Genomic DNA, 24,190 nt, shown 5'->3' with positions numbered 1-24,190 from the left:
CAGAGGTATGGTCAGAAACATTTAGAAGCAACTCAAGTTGTGTGTGTTAGTCATTAATACCATTCAAATATTTCCAGCTTTCTATTTTCTGAGTACACAGAAGGATTGCACTTCCAGGCCCCTTGTGGTCGATGGGGTGGTGAGTCAAGGGCCTGTGACCAAAAGTGATGTGTGTCACTTCCAGGCTGGAGCATTTAACTGTTGGGACAAGACTCTCCAGGGCTCTCCTTCCCTCTATCATGGTGATTAATGACTTAAAGATGTGGATGCTCAGCCAGTTTCATCCTGATGTGAAGTTGACCCTGGATGAACCAGGATGGTCATGTGGTATTAGCAATAAATAAACCTCTGTTATTTGTGAGCCCCAAAGATTTGGGGTTATTATTGCAGCATATCCTGGCCTAGTCTGACAAAGTGTCTGATCAGAGAGTACTTTGCCATAATTTACCACATCTTCACAAACCAGCTGATATGAAATGAAATGAAAACATAGATAGCACTTCTCAAGAATCTCAAAGATGAAGATGATCAAGGTGTCCAAGTTTTAATAAGATCTTCTATGTGGCCAAATGCTGCTTTTCCCATCTCTCTTTCTGTGACCACCAAGTTGGAATAATGGGCTAAGGCAACTTACTTCTATAACTGGCTCCTAGAAGTGAACACTTATATAATAGCTTGCAGCTGGAAGAACACTGAAGTGTTCTTTGATACCTCCAGCAAATCCTCTCTAATCCCCACAGGAAAATAGCCCAGGGTGAGTAAACTGCCTTATAAAAATACTTTAGGATTTTAAAAAATGAAATCAGACAAACCATGATAAGAGTAGACATTAGCGACTGTTTAATGTAGCAGTTCATAAACTGGGTATCTCAAAATTGTAGAAGCCTACTCCATCAGTCAGTCAACAAATACTTTTTTAGTATCCACTCTATTATAGGCTTTGCACTAGGTGATTGGGACACTGGAGTAAACAAGATAATGACAAGACTCTGTTCTCAAAAAGCTTTCATTCTAATGGAGGATAACAAAGCAATAAGCTTAGACATAAGCAAACAAAAATGTCAGGTACTGATATATACTATGAAGAGGACAAAATAGTGTAATGATATAGATCAGTGTTGATGAATGGTGACCTGTGGGCCAAATCCAGCCTGTGGTCTCTTTTTGTATGGCCAATGAGCTAAGAACTATTTTTATGACATTTTTAAATGATTGAAACAAATGAAAAAAAGAATATTTCCTGATGCATGAAAATGATATACAATTCAAATGTCAGTGGCTATAAAATTTTACAGAAACACAGCCATACCCTACATGATCTTCCCTGGCTACTTCTTCAACCTCAACGACTGCAGCGCTGGCCTCCACTCTCCCTCCTCCTGTCACACCGGCTCCTGGCTAATACCCAAACACCCGAGTCACCTCCCTGTCCTCACCATGGCCATTGCACAATGGTGGCCTCTGCCTCCCTTACTTCCTTCAGGAGTCTGCGCAAATGAAACCGAATCAGAGAAGTCTCTTTCACCCATTATTCTGTGTCTCCTCCCCCTGCTTTCTTTTTTTTTTTTTTTTTTAATCCTCATCCGAGGACATTTTTCCATTTTTTGTACAGACAGAGTGGGAGGGAGAAAGAGGAAGAGAGAGAGAGAGAGAGAAACATCGATGTGAAAGGGACACATCGAGTGGCTGCCACCCACACGACCAACCAGGGCCGGGGACAAACTGCAACCGAGGTACATGCCCTTAGCGGGAACCGAACCCGGGCCTCTCCGGACCGCAGACGGACGCTCTAACCGCTGAGCCAAACCGGCCAGGGCCCTGCTTGACTTTCTTTATGGCACTATCACCCCTGAGTTATTATAGATTGGTATATTGCCTGCCACACCTGGAATATAAGTTCATTACAGTTGAATTGTCTTATTTCCTGCTGCATTCTCAGCACTGAGATCAGTGCTGAGGTTGTAGGTACTCGACAGAAAAATGAATTGTCAAAAACCAAAGAGTTCTAATGAGAGGTAAGGGAGAAATCCTCTATGAATTAGGATATCACAACCACTCAGGGCTTTCATGATGCAGCTGGGACCTCAGAGTGTCTTTGCTTTATGAATTCCTAGTCTCTTGGTAGAGACTAGAACTAGTGGCAAAAAAGAGAAAAGTGGAGTTGCTACCATAAATACAACCAAATAAGAAATGTCTCAACTCGATGTCATGCCAGTTATACAGTTTCCTGCCCTCTCTACTAATCTCAAGTGGTAGAAAAGAGTTGAGCTTAGAAATGTGTTCAGAAACAATTTTACTGTCATTTGTATACCTATGTCTCTAGTAACTCTAGTCAATTGTGATAATAATAAATGTACCTGGGAGTTCCAGATCTTATTATGTCAGGTACTACATGGAAGCATCCACGTGTCCAAATATTATATTTTCATTCCATAAATTGTCTTAATAAACCTGTCCCAAGAGGGGTTCCATAATGGAAGTTGTTCAATATTCTGCTTTAATGTTATTTTTTTTTCTAGAGCTCTTAGGGGTCTAGAGTAAAGATTTATCTACAAGTCTAAATCAGGTTTTTAAATTAAAAAATAAGTCATATGAAGAAGTACTATATTCAAGATATAAGATACAGGTGGTTCTATTGTATCCTAAATACCAATAATATGATATAGTGATATAAAAGCTTCATCCACTGGTTAAACATTACTAACTAGGATAAAATATGTCTGTGTATAGAAGCATGTAATTCTACACATTCAACTACAAGGTCATAAATGAAAAAGAAAATAATGGAAAACATTTCAGTATTTTTTATGCCAAGGACTGTGCCCAACAGAAAAGTGGACAAGAACTTGTTGGGCCATTTGACTAACAACAAATTCAATGGACTTTCCTGTGCATGACTTTGGAAGTGGGAATAAAGAGGGGAGTGGGGGTGGGTCTTCTTCCTGGAGTTAAATATGAAAAGTATACTTCAGTCCTAGTTATTCAATTCACTTTAGAGACAATTTCATGAGAAGGCAAGTGATATAAAGGTTACGAAGTCTTGTCAGCCATGTGGCTTTCCTGTGAAAGCTAGAGTTATCCCACAGTCTATGGATCCAGACTTATTTTGGTCTTAGGCAGAGTTTGAATGACTCCAACACCAAGTAATATTCTTCCACCAGTGAGGTAAAGATGGGGCTAAAAGGAAGGGTGGGGAGAAGGAAACAAATTTTGCCAGAAAAGAGTTGGGAAAGCCTATCATGACCAGAATTATTCCTTCATAACTCTACTGATATGTCTGCATCAGTGACTTGGAAAAGATTTATGGAGGATGGCTTCCCCTAGTAGCTTATCAAATAAACTAGAAGTAGTGCTGGCCAAACGGTCATATGAACGACGGGACAGTAAGGTTGCAGGTATTTATTTATAAAATGCCCAGAGTGTCTATATTACTGTACTCAGGATTGTCACATACAGATGCGAGTTTATGTTGATGAAGCTTCCTAGAGTTGTGCAGTGCACACCCTGTACAACTGTATATGACCATCCTACCTGTATAAAAAGAAGCTGAAGAAAATAGACACAGAAATAGATCCCACATCTAGATGGTTAATCTGATTATATTATTGAGTCAAAAATAGGCATTGGGTTACCCTTATTTCTAGACAAAATATGTTCTGCTTAGAATGAGAAACTTAGCAGCTAAGCAGTATATATAGTAGATTGTTTTTCAGAATGAAGAATTTCTTTCTTTTTTTATTTAATTAATTTTGTTACAGATGGTTTTCCTTTTTCCCCCCATTGACACCCTCCTCCCGTTCCCGCCCATCCCCATCCCCCCAGCATTGTTGTCTATGTCCATCGGTTATGCTTATATGCATAAGTTCTTTGGTTGCTCTCTCCCTCCCACCCCCTCCTCTGAAGTTTATCAGTCTGAACCCTACTTCTATGTCTCTGGGTCTATTTTGCTCATCACCTTATTTTGTTCATTATATTCCACAAATAAGTGAGATCATGGGATTCTTGTCTTTCTCTGACTGGCTTGTTTCACTTGGCATTATAATCTCCAGGTCCCTCCATGTCGTCTTAAAGGATAAGAAATCTTTCTTTCTTACAGCTACATAGTATTCCATTGTGTACATATACCACTGCTTTTAATCTACTCATCTACTGATGGACACTTGGGCTGTTTCCAGATCTTAACTATTGTAAATAGTTCTGCTATGAACATGGGGGTACATATATTCTTTCTGATTGGTGTTTCAGGCTTCTTAGGGTATATTCCTAGAAGTGGGATCACTGGGTCAAATGGAAGTTCAATTTTTAATTTTTTGAGGTAACACCATATTGTTTTCCATAGTGGCTGCACCAGTCTGCATTCCCACCAGCAGTGCACTAGAGTCCCCTTTTCTCCACACCCTCACCAACACTTGTTGTTTGATGATTTGTTGATGGCGGCCATTCTGACAGGTGTAAGGTGATACCTCATTGTTGTTTTAATTTGCATCTCCCTGATGATTAGTTTTGAACTGTGATTTTGAAACATATTTATCTCATTTCACAAATTTCATGCATTGCCTACCCCGATAGCTCTCTTGAGTACAAGTGGCAAGGCAAGGTTCATGAAATTAGGATGCCTTATACCCAAATGTCATTAAGCACAATTGTCCAAGGTATTAACATCTCTTTATGTGGTTGCTACAGGGAAAAAATGTTCACAGACTCATGTAACTATTGTAGAGGCAACTCTAGTCTAAGCTGAAAACAAAAAGAGGAGAATGTTCAAGGCTAGAAAGTGAGGACAATGGGGTAAGAGTAATCTAGGGATAGAACTTGCATTGCCATCCATTCTGGAAAAGAGGTGGTTAGAAGAGGGGAGGGTAGAGTGAACCTTCTCATGGACCTACTACTGAGGAAGACCCTGAAAATGTCTTATAATAAATAAAACACATTCATCTCAAAAAGCAAAAAATAAAATTCATACCCCAGTGTTCAAACCACTACTATCCTGAATATGCTTTCATTCTAAATTTTAATTTAAACAAGAGGATCATTGACACTAAGAAACATATTTCTTCTTAGATTTTCTTTTAAGAAAAAGTTGGAAGGGAAAGGAAAAGTATTATAATCAATGTGATGAACCTCCTTATCCTTCCCTCACCATTCAGTCACATCTATAACAAAACTTGTGTTTAACTATAGGCAACCTTCCCTTCTTGTCAGAAATATTTAATTTAGCTGGGGATTGGGTGGACATAAGCAGAATATATATGTAGCTTTACTTTTTAAAGGGAATTCTAATACATATGAAGGAAATCGCTAACAGTATTGCTAAGCATATAATGCTGTATCTTCCCTGTGTAAGAACATGATTTCTGTCACAAGCAAATTCAAATGCTTTCCTTTATTGCCCCATTAAATAAGTTTGTGTGTTAGCAGTAAATTTGAAACATTTAAAACCTCACTGTGCCCAGGACACCTAAAGAATTCTTGGTGTCTGTGTTCTTTAAAAGTTGAACAATCTCAAGAATAGTACTTAATTACAACAAATCAGTCTCTTCCGGTTCCATCAAATACACTGATGTTTTCAAAGTACAATGGAAACATTTTTAAACTCCAGACAACAAAGTTGGGGGGGGGGGGGGCGGGTGAAACTCCATGAACCTGGCACATATAAACCTGAGTTTTGTGCACTTAAGAAAAAAATTAAACAGCCTGAAAAGTCTTACTTGCTTCAAACAAGTCAGATTTTTTTTCTCCTGTTACATAGGCTCAAAATTGGATTCCTTTTCACCTGTAACCTGGCATTAAGATCCAACATTCAGGCTGGTGGAAAAGAAGGGGAGCTGAATAACTATGACCTCTCCCATGTGCATTTGGAATCTGGAAAATTAGAAAGTATAAACTGCTGGACAAGGTGACTGTCTATCCCTAACACAGAGTTCACCCTTTATAGATATACTGTGTATCTGTTTATGTACTGTATGTTTATCTGTGCTTTATACATAACAAGAGGAAGACTTTTTCAGCTCCAAGGATCAATTTCCCCTGTTGAGGGCACTACCACCCCTGGTGAAAATGCATGTCATAACAACAGCTACAAAATCTCAAGTCCACATCTGATTGTCTGCTCACAGCCAGAAATTCCTAAATCAATAATGATTTAGCACTTCAGTCAAAACAATTATATCAGAATCATTTTCAAAATAGAAAGTAGAAAAAAAATAATAATCTATGAAATACATAAAACTGGGTGAAATATTGCTCAGTCAGTAACATCCCAGTTAATTTTTTTGCATTATTCTCATTCTGTTGGGTTCCATATAATGCTTGCTCATAGAACCAAAGATTCAATTACTGTTGAATTTTACACGTTTCAAGGAGCAAAATATCAAATTAACTTCTGAGAAAATATTTTTCTAGATGGTGGCAATGGGTAATTTGGAAAATTAGAAAACTTCTGTGGAGAGCACATAGGTTTCCATTGACAGAAGTAATTAACAAACTAAATTAACTAACATTTGCTGCTCACAAATGACATGAAAATAAATGGTCCACAAACTTATGTGTGTCACAAAAATAAATCAGTGCTTCATTAGCAAATCACTATGTTATCCACATATACAACTGAGGAGAAATTTCCCTATCTGAAAAGATTCCAGAATATTCATTCATGTTCTTTTACATCTCCAAAACAGCCCTCAGCATTTTCAAACACTCACAGCAAGAATCAGAGTGAGCCTGAGAAACAGAACACTCATTAACAAATTGAGGATGCAAAAAAAGAAAGTCCTCCTGTAAGCCAATAAAAAATCTGCATTGTATTAAAAATTGAGCTCACCTACCTTCACTGGTCCATGTTCATAACTGGAGTCTTGCACCAACTGCAGATAAAACATCATGAAAATATTCACCACTGCCCATTGTCTGTACATTTTGAACATTTTAATATCCACTGATTATGAAGTAGTTGACATCAATCAGCTAGAAAAAAAACTATTTCAAAAGGCATTCTCCAGAAGGAAAGCTCGAAACCCCAAGATTGCACATGGAAAAATAAATACACTGTGATAAAAATCCAATGAAACAACTTCAATTAGTCAAGGTACGTTTTTGTATAATCTTATGTGGACAGAGAGATGAAAAACTTTCAAATGTTCTCATGCTCCAAAAATAATCAGGAGGTGGACATGTTTTCCACTTGCAATAAGAAAGCACTTTAAATCCATTTCATGCCCAGCAAATTTAAAAACTCTCTCCACCCTATGCCCCAGGTTCTAGCTGCTTTGTAAAGAGGTGGTGTAGCTACCAATGTTTGTAGCTACAGAAAAGCTGGAACCCAATTCTGGATTCCAACTTTTTTCACAACCCTCATGGAAGCTTGCAGGAGCATGTGTCTTAAATCTGACACAGATTTTGGCAGAAAATGCAGGAAAGTCTTGGCTGTAATCCTGTCACATCCCTACCAATAGCAGGGATGTTTTAAAAACTGACTCAAACGCTCAGGACTGCTGTTATTTTAATGTAGATAACCTGTAATGTGAAACCTCTGCACATAGGCATGACTGTGTATCGAAACTGCAGTGCTCAGGAAAGGATCTCAGATACTCACATATCAAACAGCAGTGACACACAGAAGCAATCAAATATGCTTTAAAATCCCACACATTCACAAAAATAACAAAGTATCCACACATACATGAAAATCAAACATACATGAAATGAAGAATACTGATTTTTAAAGAAGCAACAATTAGGTTTATTTGCATGTGCCAGGAAATATCTCACATACATTGCTATAAAAATCATGTTATCATTTTAGTGTGGAATTCTTCAGAAGCACCGGCTTTGTCAGCTTTGAAAAATGAATGCATTAACTGAATGGATGCCACAAATGGCAGAATTCCAGAAAGCATCAAGACCTGCTCTTGTGCTCTTCACTAGTTTCCAATCTTTGATTTCCAGGTTTTGGCTCTTTCAAACCCATTTTTTGCATTTCTGAAATCAAGAATGGCCTGAGAAATCTCTTCATTGGTGTTCATCACGAATGGACCTAAGGCAGAAAGAGACATTCAGAAAGTTCTGGATGATGATAACATTCTCTTCTACCACTAGAAATGGTATGGGTTTTTGTAGTTCTTAACTTGAAACAATTCCAGGCATATCTGAACAGTAAAAGGTTATTTTCACAGCATCCAATCCCCAAAGATGGTAATACAAATTTCTTCACTAGGATTATGTTTCATTATAAAGACCAGACTTTAGGTAAACAAAGGCAATTACATCTCATTCATCCTTTGCAGGTTGTCATCTACAATGACAGTCTCTTTATTCAAAACATTTTTAGGTTTGGTTCTTATAACCATTTTGTAGTTGTTAGGCTTTTCTTCCTTCCTTGTTTTTTGAAGATATAATTGAAATACAATATCATATTAGTTTCAGGTATGAACATAACAATTTTATATTAGTATATATTGCAAAATGATCACCACAGTAAATCTAGTTAACATCCATTTTTTTCTTGTGATGAGAACTTTTAAGATTTACTGTAGTGGTAGCTATATAGTACCAGCTAATGTCAAGAACTGAACCAATCTGGTACAAAGAACTGGCAAATCTCATCCAAATTTGGTATCTACATAATATATGAGACTGTGTACTTACATAACCGGTCTAAGTCACTTTTGAAAATTAGCAACAGTTCGTTGATAATAAACAAAAATTTCAAGTCAAGAAAGCATCATATTTTGCCTTCTCTAAGGGCTGGCAAACTTTTTTCTGTAAAGGGCCAGATAGTATATATTTTAGATTTTGGGATCCAACACTCTGTCTCAACTACTCAACTCTTCCACTGAAGTGCAAAAGGAGCCACAGACGATATGAAAATGAATAGGCATGGCTGTGTTCCAATAAACTTTCTTTACGAAAACATGCAGTGTATAGATTTGGCCCATGGGTCAGAGTTTGCTGGTCTAATTCCTAGGTTTGAATTCATCTTTTCCTAAAAGTGCAGAAGTCTGTAGTGTCTGTCTTTTCCCTTTTCTTCATATACTATGGGGGCAAAGGGACAATGTCCTGGACTGTACACTCCAAGATCTATTGGATAAACAAGGATAGCTCCTCTATGGCATTTGCAGTATTGTGAAAGCAGTTGACAGATTTGTCCATTCAGTATATTTCTTCTACTGGTATGCAGAGGTTCCTGACATTCCCTTTATAAAAGTTTCTCATCTAAGGAGCTTTCTCAGAGAGACCCAAATTAAAATAGAATTGTATTACTTGGAGGGAATCACATATTCGAATCTTTTAACCACTGTTAGCATATCAGGGCTTTGGCCTTCACTATAATATGCCTTGATGATGTTGAGGTCTTTGGGGATGTTGCAGGGAATAGGATGACCATACAAAGAGAAACAGGCAGAAAGCCTCTGAATTCATTCATTCATTCAATTACCTATCTATCGAGTATTAATTGAGTGCTTATTCAAGGACAAACATTGTGCTAGGAGCTACAGACAAATGACAGACCCTTTGCCCCCAACGACTTCAAATCTACCACACAGACAGATGTACAAACAAATTATTATAAGCCGTGTGATACATGAAATGATAAAAGTATGTAAAATGGATGGAATCAGTACAGAAAGGGAAAGAAGGGTCCAGGAAAGGATTCACAAAGGAGGTGATGTTTGAACAGGCATACATGGAGAAACAGCATTTTTGGGATTAGCATGCTGGAGGAATTGAGAATGGGGGCACACTGTTTGAAGAAGGGATCGGGATGAGGGGCACGGGGGAATCTGATGTGTTTGAGGAGGCCAGACCCCTCTGGGCTTTGGATTCCATCTACTGAAAGAAGTTTGGACATAATTCTGCAGGTGATTAGGAATCACCAAAGAGTTAAGTAGAGAATAACATGATCTGATTTGCAGTTTTTGAAGAAAACTTTGGCATCAAGATAAAAAGGATGTCTGACCTGGGAGGCCTGTTGATGGTAGAATTGTTAAGGGTAATTGAGATATAGGCCATAGGAGGCTGTGGGTAGAGCAAGGAGTTCAAGTCTGGATATTTTGACATGAAGGTGCTGGAGAAAATAAAATGGCTTCCTGCCAGAGGTGCTCAGTATATTGTTGGAAATATGGATCTGGGGCTCATGAGAGAAATCACTTCTGCAGTTGGAGATTGATGCAATCAAGTAGAGAAAAATGAAAGAGCCCTTATGTGTGAAATAAATAATAAATCTAAGAAGGTACCCTGGAGAAGCCAACTTTTTTTTTTTTTATCCTCACCCAAGGACATTTTTCCATTTTTTTGTTCAGATAGAGTGGGAGGGAGGGAGGGAGGGGGAGAGAGAGACAGAGACAGAGACAGAGAGAGAGAGAGAGACAGAGAGAGAAACATCGACGTGAAAGGGACACATCGAGTGGCTGCCACTTCGAGCGGCTGCCACCCACACAACCAACCAGGGCGAGGGACAAACTGCAACCGAGGTACACGCCCTTAGCGGGAATTGAACCTGGGTCTCTCTGGATCACAGGCCGATGCTCTAACCGCTGAGCCAAACTGGCCAGGGCTTATTTTTATTTTTATTTTTATTTATTTATTTATTTTTTGTGGTACATGCCCTTAGCAGGAACCGAACCCGGGACTCTCTGGTCTGCAGGCTGACGCTCAACTGCTGAGCCAAACTGTCCAGGGCAAGAAGCCAATTTTTTAAAGGACACATGGAGGAAAGGGAATGGAACTCAGAAAATGAGAGCAGGTACTGGGCCAAGGACTGATTTCCTGCATGTCATACTTTTGCTATAGTTTGGACTTGTGGAACACTTCTCCCATCCCCTAATTATTTTTTCTGTAAAAATGGTGCACTTCTGGGCTTCCATTTTGACACTTTTCTGAGGTATTTTTCTGTACTTCTCAATTTATAGTGTGCCCATGAATCATCTGGAATCTTATGTAAATGTATATTCTAATTCTAAGGTGTGGAGTGAGGTCTGAAACTTTGCACTTCTATCTCTTGAGTGGTACTGATGCTGCTGTTCTACAGACCACGCTTTGAGAAATGAGGGAAGTTTGGAGCCCTCCAAAGCCAGGTTGAAGAAGCTCATCTCCTCAAATCCTCAAGAAGAAAAAGAAAACTGAAACCAGAAAGCAAGTTTTGGGTTTTTATTCCTTTTTCTCTTTTTTTTTTTTTTTTGCTATTATATTAGCAAATTTATTTATTTATTTTTTAAATTGAGGTATAATAGGCATACATTTTATTAGTTTCAGGTGTATAATATAATAATTCGATATATGTAGATATTGCAAAATGATCACCACAATAAGTCTACTTAACATGCATTACATAGTTACATATTTTTTCTTGTGATGAGAACTTTTAAGATTTACTCTCTTAGCAATTTTCAAATATACAATACAGTATTATTAACTATCATTGCCATGTTGTACATTACATACCCCAGAAAGCATGTTTTTAATTGATCAACTATAAGGGTTATAAATAAGAAAAATGTTTGATAGTTGTTGATAATCCTATAAATCTTCTTTTACACTACAGTTTTTATCTCTTTTCTAATTAAACCTTTGAACTCCCTCCCCAGTAATAAAAATGGCATAAGTTTAATCTCTCATGATGTAAAACCTTGATATAGTAGAAAGAACACAAAATATGGGGTCAGGAGTTAGTGACTGAATCCTAGTTCCACTGTCAACAATCGTGTCCCAGAGAAGCCACAGGGCACAGTGAGGGGCAACTGACACTACATAAGGCAGAAGGGTGGGGTGGTTGGAAACCAAACAGCCTGAGTGTGAATCCAACTATGTGGCCATGAGCAAGCCAATGAACCTTTGCACCTTCACTTCCTCATCTGGAAAATGGGAATGAGAGAACCTACCTCATAAGGTTGTTCTGAAGATTAAATGTATTAATATTGGAAAGCATTTCAATCAACCCTGGTAAAAAGTAAATGCTACCCAACTAAATAAGTAAAATATTGAGATTTCATTTTCCTCGTTTATAAAAGGGACATGACTACATGATGCTAAGAACATTCCCTATTCCAACAATCTATGACATCCTGCGCTTAATTTGTGGACACATAATTAAGGAGTCTCGATAAGAGAAACAAAGGCCTTAGCTAATTCATGCCCAAATAGTGGATAGATGGTTGTGCCTGCCTTTAAACATGAACAGATGATAGAATAATTTAAATGTCTAAATTTTTAAGAGTTAAAAAACAAAACAAAATACAAACAAACAAAATGCTTTACTTCTCATTAACTGAGATTTCGAGGGACATATCTTTTGAGCTTACCATGTTGGACAACTGGTTCTCTTAATGGCTCCCCAGCAATAAGGACAAAGTGGCTTCTCTCAGGATCCTAAAGTCAAGGAAGAAAGCATCAAACAATAAACATGCTTATTTTTGAATATCAAATTAGGAATAATTTGAAGTTGACATGCTAAACAAATGGACAAAGTTCCTAATTCTGAATATAAATTCCAGAAATATTATCTGTGCAGTACTCAATATAGAAATTCTTATTCCTTAAGATGTTTGGTAGCATTTAAAACATAAGTCCAGACCACAAAAATATTAACCTTCTCAAATAAGGAAGAATTTAAATTAATATTTTCCTTAACTGGAAACCTCTTTAAGGCAAACTGTGTGACTGACCTGGCTATGAACTATGTGATTATAGGATTTATAAATTCCCACTAACAATAAAGTTTTTTTTTCAACATAACACATTTTATTTCAAGCCAGATCTATACAGAGGAAAACGGCAGACCTCAGATTTAGGTACTAAACGTTAATCTAAGATTCCATTTTAAAGCACTACTTCCTGGTAACTACTCAAGTCTCCCAGTTGCTCTCCATCCAGATGGAATTTATCTTTAAAGTACAAACACTCCAAAATCAGGTAATTTTCAGGTAGAAATTAGTCCTCTTTGTGCCCTTTCAAAACAATTACTCTAAGGCTCTGTAGCAGACAAATTGAAGACATATGCACAAGGAGTAGAACAAGCTGACCTGAGAATTTGTGTTAAGGCCATGAAGGTAAATTTAGGCACAAGCCAACGACAGGTTTTTGTTGTTGTTGTTGTTGTTTCAATCCTCACCCAAGGATATTTTTTCCATTTATTTTCAGATAGAACGGGAGGAAAGGAGAGAGAGAAGAGGAGAGGAGGGGAGGGGAGGGGGGGAGCGGAGGGGAGGGGAAACATCGACATGAGACACATTGATTGGTTGCCTCCCGCATAATCCCAACCAGGGCTGGGGATAGAACTGTAAGTGAGGTACATGCCCTTGACCAGAATCGAACCCATGACTCTGGTTTGCGGGCTGTTCTAACCACTGAGAAAAACCAGCCAGGGCCCAACTACAATTTTTTACATCTATTTTTATTTTGTTTTCAATCAGAGTATACATTCAATATTATTTTGTAATAGTTTCAGGTGTACAGCTTAGTGGTTAGACAATCATATACTTTACAAAGTGTTCTCCTTGTTATTTGAAAAACCCACCTGGCACCATATATAGTTATGTACAGCAAAGGAAACCATCAACAAAATGGAAAGATGATCTACTTGTTTGGAGAACATATTCACCAATATCCAACAATTATAAAGAATTCAAACAAATCAACACCAAAAATCAAACAATCCTACTTAAAAATTGGCAGAGGACCTGAATAGGCACTTCTCCAAGGAGGGCATACAGATGTACAATAGACATATGAAAAGATACTCAACATCAGTAATCATCAGAGAAATGCATATTAAAACCACAATGAGATATCACCTTACAACTGTCAGAATGGCTATCATCAATAAATCAGCAAACAAACAAATGTGGGCGAGGATGTGAAGAAAAGGGAACCCTTGTGCAGTGTTGATGGGAATGCAAATTAGTGCAGCCACTATGGAAAACAGTATGGGGTTTCCTCAAAAAATTAAAAATGGAACTGTTCTGTGATCCAGTGATTCCACTTCTGGGTATTTATCTGAAGAAACCCAAAACAATAACATGAAAGAATATATATACCCCTGTGCTCATTGAAGCGTTATTTACAACAGCCAAGCTATGAAAGCAACCCAAGTACCCATCAATAGATGAGTGGGTAAAATAGTGACGGTACATATGTAGAATGGAATATTACTTGGCCATAAAAAAGAATGAAATCTTACCATTTGCAACAACATGGATGGACCTAGAGAAAGTATTATGCTAAATGAAATAAGTCAAATAGAGAAAGATAGATAAATACCATGTGATTTCAGTTATATGTGGAATCTAAAGAATGGAATAAACAAACAAAATACAAACAGACTCAGAGGTACAGAGAACAGACTGATGGTTGCCAGAAGGGAGGGTAGTTGGGGGACTGGGAGAAAGAGGTGAAAGGATTAAGAAGTATAAATTGAGCCTGGCGGGTGTTGCTCAGTGGTTGAGCATCGACCCATGCACCAGGAGGTTGCCAGTTTGATTCCCGGTCAAGACACATGCCCAGGTTGTGAGCCAAATCCCCACTGCGGGGCATGCAGCAGATGGCCAATCAATGTTCTCTCTCATCGATGTTTCTATCTCTCTCTCCCTTCCTCTCTCTCTAAAATCAATACAGAAAATATTTTTTTAAAAAAGAAGTATAAATTATTAGTTACAAAACAGAAATAGGAATGTAAAGTACAGCATAGGAAATACAGCCAATGATATTGTAATAACAATATAATTTTTAAATGGAAGATTACGCAAATCCAAAAGTAAGATTTTATAACTTTTGACATTTATTACTATTAATGTAAAATATGCCCCAGAAATGTTGCACTAAATGGAACCTTATAAAAACATCCAAGGGATATTTGCCCAAGCAAATTTCTCTCCTAAGAGTCCTATTGTGTTAAAGCTTCTAAGAGTTTTTGTTTAGATTTAAGATTAATTTTTCCCCTGAAACTGAAAAAAGTATTAATTATAATATGCAATGTTAATGCAGATGCAGAGAAAGATACACTTTTATATATCATTTGGGAGGTTTGAAGTTGGTACAGGAATCCTTCCAGAAAAACCATCAGAAGAACACCCTCCCACATCACTTGTAAGAATAATAAATGTTTTAAGCCACTAGTGAGTAGTTTGCTATGCACTAATAAATAACTGAATATTATGTATTTCTTTTGAGGCATCTCTTAGGTTTATCTAATGTAAAATAAAACAATAAGTTAAACCATAATATTAGATTAGGTACTTTTTTCAAAAGCCTTTAAAAATTTTTAAAGCTTTACCCATATTCTAATAATATAGCATATTTCTAAATATGTGATAAAATAAATAATATATTATATTTATATATTTTTACTAATATAAAGCTCTAATTAGAAATCATTATAATGTTACTAGTATCAGAAGAGTTATCTCTGGATTTAATCACAATGAATAATGAATTCTATAATTTTCTATGTAGTTAAAAAAAAGTAGTATTTTATAGGACTAAAATGTATTTCTCCTTCTGCTTCCAACTTTAAAAAATAAAAAGGGAATTTAGGGTAGACGTTTTCTGCAAAAGTGTTAATTTACTCCCTACACTCCCAGGGCTGGTGTAATTTAGTACACCCACCCAGTGGATGATTTAATCATTTTTTCATATTTAAAGAATATATTTAAGTATTCCTAGGCCTGTATTTATTTATACATCATCACCTTACCTATCCATAACACAATTTGCTGTCAAAATTTGCTAATGTGAACTCAGTTGAAAATCAAAGAGTGAACTTAAAAATTTTTAAAATAGGTGTCATAAACCACATACTTTAAAGATTAGTGCTTTAACTTTAGCACAGACCTTCACTCAATTCCTACTTATTCTTGCTTTATACACAATACTAACAATTAGGCTCTGTGGTTATCAGATCTATAAGAGATTCAAAGCTAGAAGTCAGAAAAGCACTTCTGGATAGCAATACAAGAAAATAGACAGCTTAACATCAATGATAGAAATGAAGAAAAATATATAAAACAGGCACAGAAGCTTAAAAATTTGTTAGGTCCTCTTGCATCATACTTTATAGCTCACAACAATACTTAATATATATGCTGATGTCCCAAGGATATGAATAAGTGAAATTGTGCATAACAGAATCTAAGCCCACAGGAAAGGGGCAGGTTTCTATTTGAAATGATTTTTTTTTCAAATGTCATGTTTAAATGATTAAAAATTCAACTTAAAAAAAGTACAGTTATCAAAAAAGGTGTATTCCCTAAAGACTCTGAAGTGGTGAAATTTTAGTGTGACTCAATAGACACTTGAAGAAAAATCTTAGAAAAATAGTTCTAAGTTGAAACTACATCATTTATAATTTAATCTGAAAGAAGATGTCACTGATTAGTGTTTTGAGGTATTTTTTGGAGGGGAGACACACAGAGTTTTAGGGTCAGGAGGCCGAGAAGAGAGTTGGGGGTTTTGAGAGAATGGAAGAAAAAGGCCGACCTCCTGTGTCATGGAGGTGTTGACTTCTAAAACTAAGTTTGTTTGTTTTTCTTAAATCAGAAGATGCATCTTTTGTGAGCAACAAACTTGTCCTACAGTTTATGCATTTTAAATAATAATGTTTTAAAAAGTAAAGTTTTGCTCCTTTTGATATCACTCAAATCAAATGATGACTTTCCATTTATAATTTGGACAATAGGATAAAAGGACACTTGTATTTGGTCTGAAATGAAAAATGATTAAACTGCTGGATATTGAGGAGTTCAGGGGTTTGGTTTCCCAATTCAGAAATCTGAAGGATGGTCCAAGCTTCTTTTAATGACTTTTCCACAAAATTAATCTCTGAGTGGCCCCTTCTGCTCTAACCTAAACCAGATGTTTTGTGTCTTTTTCCTTTTTCTTAAATGAATCTTTTCTCTTTCCTTAACTAGACTTTTTTAGTGAAAGCTGATAATCTTTCTGGATATTTAGTAGAGTGCTGATGTGCTTGAAAGTTCCAATTGTTGTTATCTTGAAAAGTCCTTGTCTATGGTGAGTGACCTTGTATACCGTGCCAAAAGATGGAAATCTTGCAAAAGCAGAAATGAAAGCTCTGTTTAAGACATGGGTCCCTGTGTTAGTCTAAGTCAATGAATTTTTGGGGTTTGATTAAAAAACCACATACAAAGGTAATAGAAGCCCACTTACTGTTTCATGTACATCATTACTCCCCCCAAAATTAATGGTCTTTTGGGGCCCAGATGATGTCTTTTACTTTACATGTGTTTTGTTTTGTTTTGTTTTAGTTTGGTGTACATTCTCAGAGTTCCTAGTTCAGAGTTGGCCCTTCTGTGTTTAGTTAATAATTTATTCTTACAAATTGCTCTTGTTATTCCATAAATCTTGTTGCCAAGATATGGCTTGTGTTCCACTGATACCAACAATAAATTATCAAAGTCCAGATGAAGGCTCTATGATTCATTTAAGGTGGTAATAACTTCTATACTATGAGTATGTTCTCATAGTTTGTTTGATTGATTAGACTCTGAGAATGAATCTAAGGGCAGCTTTTCCTCCAAGAACATTTATTATAGTGATATATTACCTGAAAAAAAATCACCAGAAAGAAACTGATGTGTAGTATGACTTAACTGCATGCAATTGTTCTTACTAGATTTCATATGTAATTGTATATATTTTTTCTAACCACCCCATGCAGTTTGCATCATTACTTCATTTGCAGACTAAGAAACTGAAGCTCAGAGAGGTTGAGAAACATTTCCAAAGTCACAGAGCTAATAAGTGGTAAAGCCAACATTCACATCTTTACAGTCTATTCTAAGGGGACTTTCTACTGTTCATGAATTTAAGCAACACACACCCATTTAAATGTCAATTTTTAAAAATGTATTCTTTCATAGAAATTGTTATAATTTCTTGATGGCTCACACTCTGTGTATACACAGCAATAATTACAGAAGTGCACATAACAGAATGATGCCCCCAGAGCTAGGAGTGTTGCTTATCAATAAACATGGTTTCAGCCAATTTTTTTCTATCCCGCTGCCTCCCATCTTTCTGGCTTCCCTCAGTACTTCTTTCTGGTGTTCCATTTCAGCTTCCAAATCCTTAACATTTGCAATGTGCCCTCTGCTATATTATATGAAGGGCTGAGGTTATCAAGTTAAAACCAGATAATGCTACAATCTAATCTGCTGTCAGTAGGTTCTGGTGTGTAGTTTCCATGTCTTTTCCTGCATTGGGTTGAAATAAAATTACCATTTTTTGTAGGTCAAAAGTGGCAGTTTCATATAGTTCAACCTAATCATAGAGAGCATAGGCACTGAGATATGCATTTCATCTGGTGCTCATGAGTTTTTCTTCTATTTACTTCACAGTTCATGGCAGTGTTACCGATGATTAAGGCAGCAGTAAGTGAGCTGCCAAGAAAGTGGGCTAAAATAGAGTATCTCCTCAAATCCATTGCATTCTACAATGCCAGGGTCAGAGGGCCAGAAGTCAGTCAGATTGCTTCTCTACCAGTCACCTGCACACTTAAATAGTTTTTATCATTACTTTTCAAAATTCATCCTTTCAGAATCTTTAGCAAAATTATCTCTTTAATCCTCTTTATTAGAATGATGCAAAGCAGTCAGATTGGCTTCACGGGCTCACAAGATAGAGGGTGAACGAATCACCCAAGGGAATGTAATAGACATAGGGAAGAAACTTGGTAACCTGGGTGGGGGAAGCTCCTAAGACTCCTAAAATATCAGAAACTTTACTTAAAAAGCAGGGCTTCAACACGAAAGGACTATGAAATGGATCACATATTCCTCTCAGTTCAAAATGGGGATGGCTTCCAAAGGGCTTTCTGAGTGTGTGTGCATATCTATGTTTATACTCCTAGAGGGCTGGTCCATTTTCACTCATGCTAAAAATAAAATACATCAATTGTATAAATAAAGTTAAGAGACAGTCTAGCTGGTGTGGCTCAGTGGTTGAGCATCAACCCATGCACCAACAAGTCACTGGTTTGATTCCCAGTCAGGAACATGGCCAGGTTGTGGGCCCAATCCTCAGTGGGGGGCATACAGGAGGCAGCCAGTCGATGTTCTCTCTCATCGATGTTTCTATCTCTCTCTCCCTCTCACATCCTCTCTCTCTAAAATCAATAAAGGAAAAAAAAATTTTTTTTTAAATGCCCTGGCCAGTTTGACTCAGCGGTTAGAGCATCAGCCCGCGGACCAGAGAGTTCCAGGTTCAGTTCTCGCTAAGGGCACATACTCCAGTTGCAGTTTCTCCCCGGCCCCGATTGGGGTCATATGGATGGCAAACAGTCAATGTGTCTCTCTCATGTGGATGTTTCTCTCTCTTTATTCCCTCTTCTCTCCCTCCCACTCTATCTGAAGATAATGCAAAAAAAAAAAGTTAAGATATTCAAATTTCTAGGGGTAAATAATGGGGACATATACAATTCCTGAAGACAAGAAATCAGTATTGATAAAACTTTTAAATAAACCAATAAAAATAACGGAAATTAATGAAAGGGGTTGATAAACTTGTGGCATAGTTTCTTTACCCATGGAAGAGAAAATTTTCTAGCTACACTGGAGATTCAGGCATTTTCCTGGAAACTAGTAGAAAGCACAAGTTTTAAAAAGTTGAAGATTTTTAAGATTTACCTTGTTCTCCACCTGGACACTGTCACCTTCCCCCAGCACAGCTGTGTGATGAGGTTCTATTTTTTGTTGTGCATCATCAGGTCCTACAAAAAAGGTAACCCATTAAATGTAATACTTATCATAGTACATTTATCACATGGTTACAAATTTGGTTTACTAGACAGCACTGTAATATTCATTTAACTTCAGAAATAACAGACAGGAATCTTCTTAAATCTTTTGGTTGATTATATATACAATTATTTAAAGCCTGAAACTAGCCCAGCTGGTGTGGCTCAGTGGTTGAGCATCAACTCATGCACCAAGAGATCACCGGTTCGATTCCGGTCAAGACACATGCCCAGGTTGTGGGCCAAATCCCCAGTGGGGGGCATGCAGGAGGTGGCCAATCAATGTTCTCTTTCATCGTTGTTTCTATTTCTCTCTCCCTCTCCCTTCCTTTCTCTCTCTGAAAAAAATCAATAAAGAAAAAAAAATTTAATAATAAAGTCTGAAACTGGCCCTGGCCAGTTTGGCTCATTGGTTAGAGCATTGGCCCGTGGACCAAAGAGTCACAGGTTGGATTCCTTCCAGTCAAGGGCACATACCTCCCTTTCGGTTTGTCCCCAGCCCTGGTCAGGGTCATGTAGGAGGCAACCGATTTATGTGTCTCTCTCACATCGATGTTTCTTTCTCTCTCTCTCTCCCTCTCCCCTTCCCAGTCTGTCTGAAGATAAATAGAAAAATATTCTCGGGTGAGGATTTTTTTTTAAAAGTCTGAAAATGGTTGGTTTCCACTATAGAAAAGACCAGAGAGGTGACTCTTGCATTGTGTTTCCATTTACACTTTTACTGTCATGACTAATACAGTTCAATTAGCAAGCAAAGTCCTTGACATTACATGCTAAGAAGAGTGTTTCCTTGTGTAAATGATAAACCTCATAAGAATTCAGTATATTTAGGGAAATGAATAAATGCCATTATTATTTCATTTCAATAAGTGTTTATTGAATACCTATAATTGTTAAAACTGAGAAAATACAAAGAAATGCAAAGCAGATTCCTTGCATATAAATAACTTGAAATGTCATTGGGAGAAACAATATTCACAGAATAATCAGAACATAATTCAGTCGAACTATAAATTGGATAGCAAGTGAACTATGAACAAGGCTCAGTGCTAAATGCTGTGGTTGGATCTTCAGAATTAATGTATTTCCATTCCTTCCATATTGAGACTCAAGATGAAATAATAAAAATGAAATTGCATCTTAATGGCAACAATAAAGTAATAAGCAAAGTTCAGTGAGAAAACATAGACTGTAGGGGCTAATTCAGGTCTAGGGACCCAAGGAATTTGTTGTGGAGGGGTTAAGATTTGAACAGAGCTCTATAGAATTAGAGTGACCTACAAAAGGCAAAGCTAGAATAAAGGGCATTCTAGACAAAAATCTTCTATAATTGCAGGAACATTCTTCTGGGAAGAATGATGAAAAAGTAGAATAGAAAAGTAGATGAAAAAAAATAGATGGAAAAGTAGATCAAGGTGAGACTTGAAGGCCATCTTACCCATATACAATGAAGGGCCTTTGATTAAAGTGTGTGTGTGTGTGTGTGCGCGCGTGCGTGTGAGAGAGAGAGAGAGAGAAATGGTCAGATCTGTGTATTGGAGAAATAACTCTGAGAGAAGAACACAGAATAAATTGGAGTGGGTAAGATTGAAGTTAGGGTAACCTATTAAGAGTTTATTATAACAGTCTAAATGAAAATGAATTACAGTGTGAACTGAGAGAGTGGACACACGAAGATAGGGATGGATTTGAGAGGTAGAGTTTAAAAAGAATCTAAAGAATTTGGCAACAGTAAGAGAGAGAAGAGTCTAATATGATTCTTACTAGGAGCAGAATAATGTAATGACCTGAAGGTTACAACAGTGGTTTTTCAAGAGGAGGCTAGGGAGAAACCAAAGTGGGATAGAACAGTCATGCAAATGGACAAGAGAAAGAAGATTCTGAGCAGTGTGAGGAGCCCACAAAGCTGTCTAGAGAGGTACACCTGTAGGAAAATAATAATAATCAATAAGGAAGTGTTTAGTGAAATAAAGACAGTAATTGAGGAGTTATTATATGAACAGAAACATATTTTGTGAATTTTGTGAATATTGCTTAGAGTCCAAATATAGCTATATTTTCAAGAGAAATCCTCCACTTTGCAGATAACCCATATGAAGCAACAAAGTTCATTCTGATGTTCACAAACATGAAATAGGATTCTCATAGTGCAGGAGTTCTTAAACTGGAATTGTTGTGTTCCCAATGGGTCTGTGGATAGAATTCAGAGCAACCACGAACTTGGATGGGAGATACGTTACATCTTTATTTTTACTAACACCTAACTGAAATGTGATTTGTCTTTCAGTTATGAATCTAGCCAATGAAGCACAGTAGTATTAGCTGGACCAATGACTTTGTCTCCAGTAATAACCACAGATGTTTTCATATCTCATTACAGTGTTACAGATATCTCAAAATACAGTGATACCTCGGTTCTCGAACATAATTCGTTCCAGGAGGACGGTCGAGAACCGAATTGTTCGAGAACCGAAGCAATGAAACCAATAGGAAAGCGTGACTCCACAAAGCGTGACTCTCTCTCTGCACTCACACTGATGACGCAAGCAAGGCGCGCTGGGCCGAATGAACGCCATTCGGCTCATCTCGGAAGTTCGAGTTCCAAATATTTGTTCGGATTCCGAGACAAAAGTTTCTCGAATCTCCATTTGGTCGAAAACCGAGGCGTTCGAGAACCGAGGTATCACTGTATAGTTTATGTTCATCACTAATTAGAATTCAGAGTAGACTGGTTGCTGGATCATGTTATTTCAAATGCCATTAGAGAATCACACATATAACTATATCACAAACTTGTTATTTTAACATTTTAATGACTTGAGTTAAAAAAAAAAATACATTGTTCAGTGGTGGGACCTTGGCAAGTGTCAAAAGTGTCCATGGCACAAAAAAGATTAAGAACCTCTGTCCCAGAGGCAGGAATGTGCTAGTTAATGTTTAAAACTAGCTTTTGAAGACAATGGGAAAAACAAATCTGATTTGTAGTGTGTGCCAATTTCCATAGTGTAAATGATCCCACTGTGACCAATTTCAAGGTACCAATGTAAGGTCAGGGAAGAGGTACATAACCAGCTTTTGCAAGCTGGCAGGAACCCGCCCCAGCATACCACTAAAGGTTTCTTCTCCATCCAAGAGTTAGGTCAATGAATACCATGGAAGTGAATGACAGAACTCTGTTGACTTTCCACTCATGCAAAGATTTGGTAATAAAAGAGAGTTCTAGAAATCTAACAATAATCTCATTAAAGTTGGGTAATATTTTTAACTGTGATATGGAGCAGCATTTTATTAGGTGTGTTTTACTGAGATTCACTGGGAGCAATGAACCATGTCTTTACCTTCAATTAATTCATGTGTAACATGGTCTACTCCTGGCACTTAATTTTATCATTCAGGATGGTTCCTGATACATAGACCCAAACAATTTTATAGCCCCTTCACTATAGTTTAATGGAGTGAGCTGACAAAAGACAGCTCTCTAAAAGAATGCTGGATTGGAATTTCTCTGCACCTCCTATCAAGGGCTTGCTTCACTATGGTGTTCATTGGTCTGTGGGGAAATCTTTATTTAGAAACAAAGAATTCATGTTTTCCTAAGAGCTCTCATTCTAACTTTATATGAAAATGCCATTTCTACTCACTATCCTTGCTGATCTAGGAGAAAAAGCACAGTGCTGATTCTGAAGAGCCCATTTGAAATGTTCCCTGGCGAAGGGAGACTTTTCTTACAGATAGTACTAGAGTCAGGTTTCCAGGTTAATCATTCTAAGTGTATCTTAGCTGCTGTATTCTTTTATGAAATACTTAAAACAGGATCACAGAAAGCAAACACTGATTCTATCTTCACGTCATTTCTAGGCTATTTAACCCATCTGGTTATCTCCTGAGAATGAAATAAGTCTCAAAGAAAATATATTTTATTGTTTCTGACTACTTTCAATTATAAGTAGAGCCAAATCAGATAATAAATAGTTTCCATTGAGAAGCTTTGCCAAGAATGTTAAATCTAATAGTGCAGTCAAGGAAAATTTAACTGAAAACTATTGAATTACAAATATTTTTGTTTGCCTAAATAGTCATAAAAGGTCAAAATACTTTTAAAAGTTATAGCTGGGACTATCCCATTCCAGGTGGAAGTGGGGTACAGACTGACAATCCCCAGAAGAGGGGGTGGCGGGGGAGAGATAAACCACAGAACTTATATGCATGTGTACATGAACAATGGATATGGACAACAAAGCTGGGGACAGGGCGGGGAGGGGGGGGGAGGGGGGATCAGTGGGGGAAAAAGGAGAAACATCTGTAACAAAAATAAATGAATTAATTTAAAAAAAGGAAAAAAGAAATGCAGTATGAAAAAGGAAAAAAATAAAAATATCGATAGCTTTAAAAAAAAAGTTACGGCTACATCTACAGTGTGTGATTGATTGCTGTGCAGCTGTCTCACAT

The 24,190-nt window shown here is 37.2% G+C and overlaps 2 protein-coding genes across 3 annotated transcripts in view; both read right to left on the bottom strand.

The window, feature by feature from the left end:
• Positions 1-7,207, bottom strand: part of VEGFD (vascular endothelial growth factor D) — a 33,911-nt gene extending 26,704 nt beyond the window's left edge. The window contains exon 1 of the mRNA XM_036271422.1: positions 6,825-7,207. Coding sequence (XP_036127315.1) covers positions 6,825-6,923 — 99 coding nt within the window. The 5' untranslated portion in view covers positions 6,924-7,207. The remainder of the gene's footprint in view (positions 1-6,824) is intronic.
• A 551-nt stretch (positions 7,208-7,758) lies between these two features.
• Positions 7,759-24,190, bottom strand: part of PIR (pirin) — a 97,303-nt gene continuing 80,871 nt past the window's right edge. For both annotated transcript variants that reach the window (XM_036271285.1, XM_036271286.1), the window contains exons 8-10: positions 19,632-19,714; positions 12,297-12,363; positions 7,759-8,032 (exon numbers count right to left, since the gene is read on the bottom strand). In XM_036271285.1, the coding sequence (XP_036127178.1) occupies positions 7,920-8,032; positions 12,297-12,363; positions 19,632-19,714 (263 nt within the window). In that variant the 3' untranslated portion in view covers positions 7,759-7,919. The remainder of the gene's footprint in view (positions 8,033-12,296; positions 12,364-19,631; positions 19,715-24,190) is intronic.

The sequence above is a fragment of the Molossus molossus genome, unplaced genomic scaffold (genome assembly GCF_014108415.1).
Source record: "Molossus molossus isolate mMolMol1 unplaced genomic scaffold, mMolMol1.p scaffold_m16_p_2, whole genome shotgun sequence".
Taxonomy (NCBI): Eukaryota; Metazoa; Chordata; class Mammalia; order Chiroptera; family Molossidae; genus Molossus; species Molossus molossus.
This window is presented reverse-complemented; position numbering and strand designations above follow the sequence as displayed.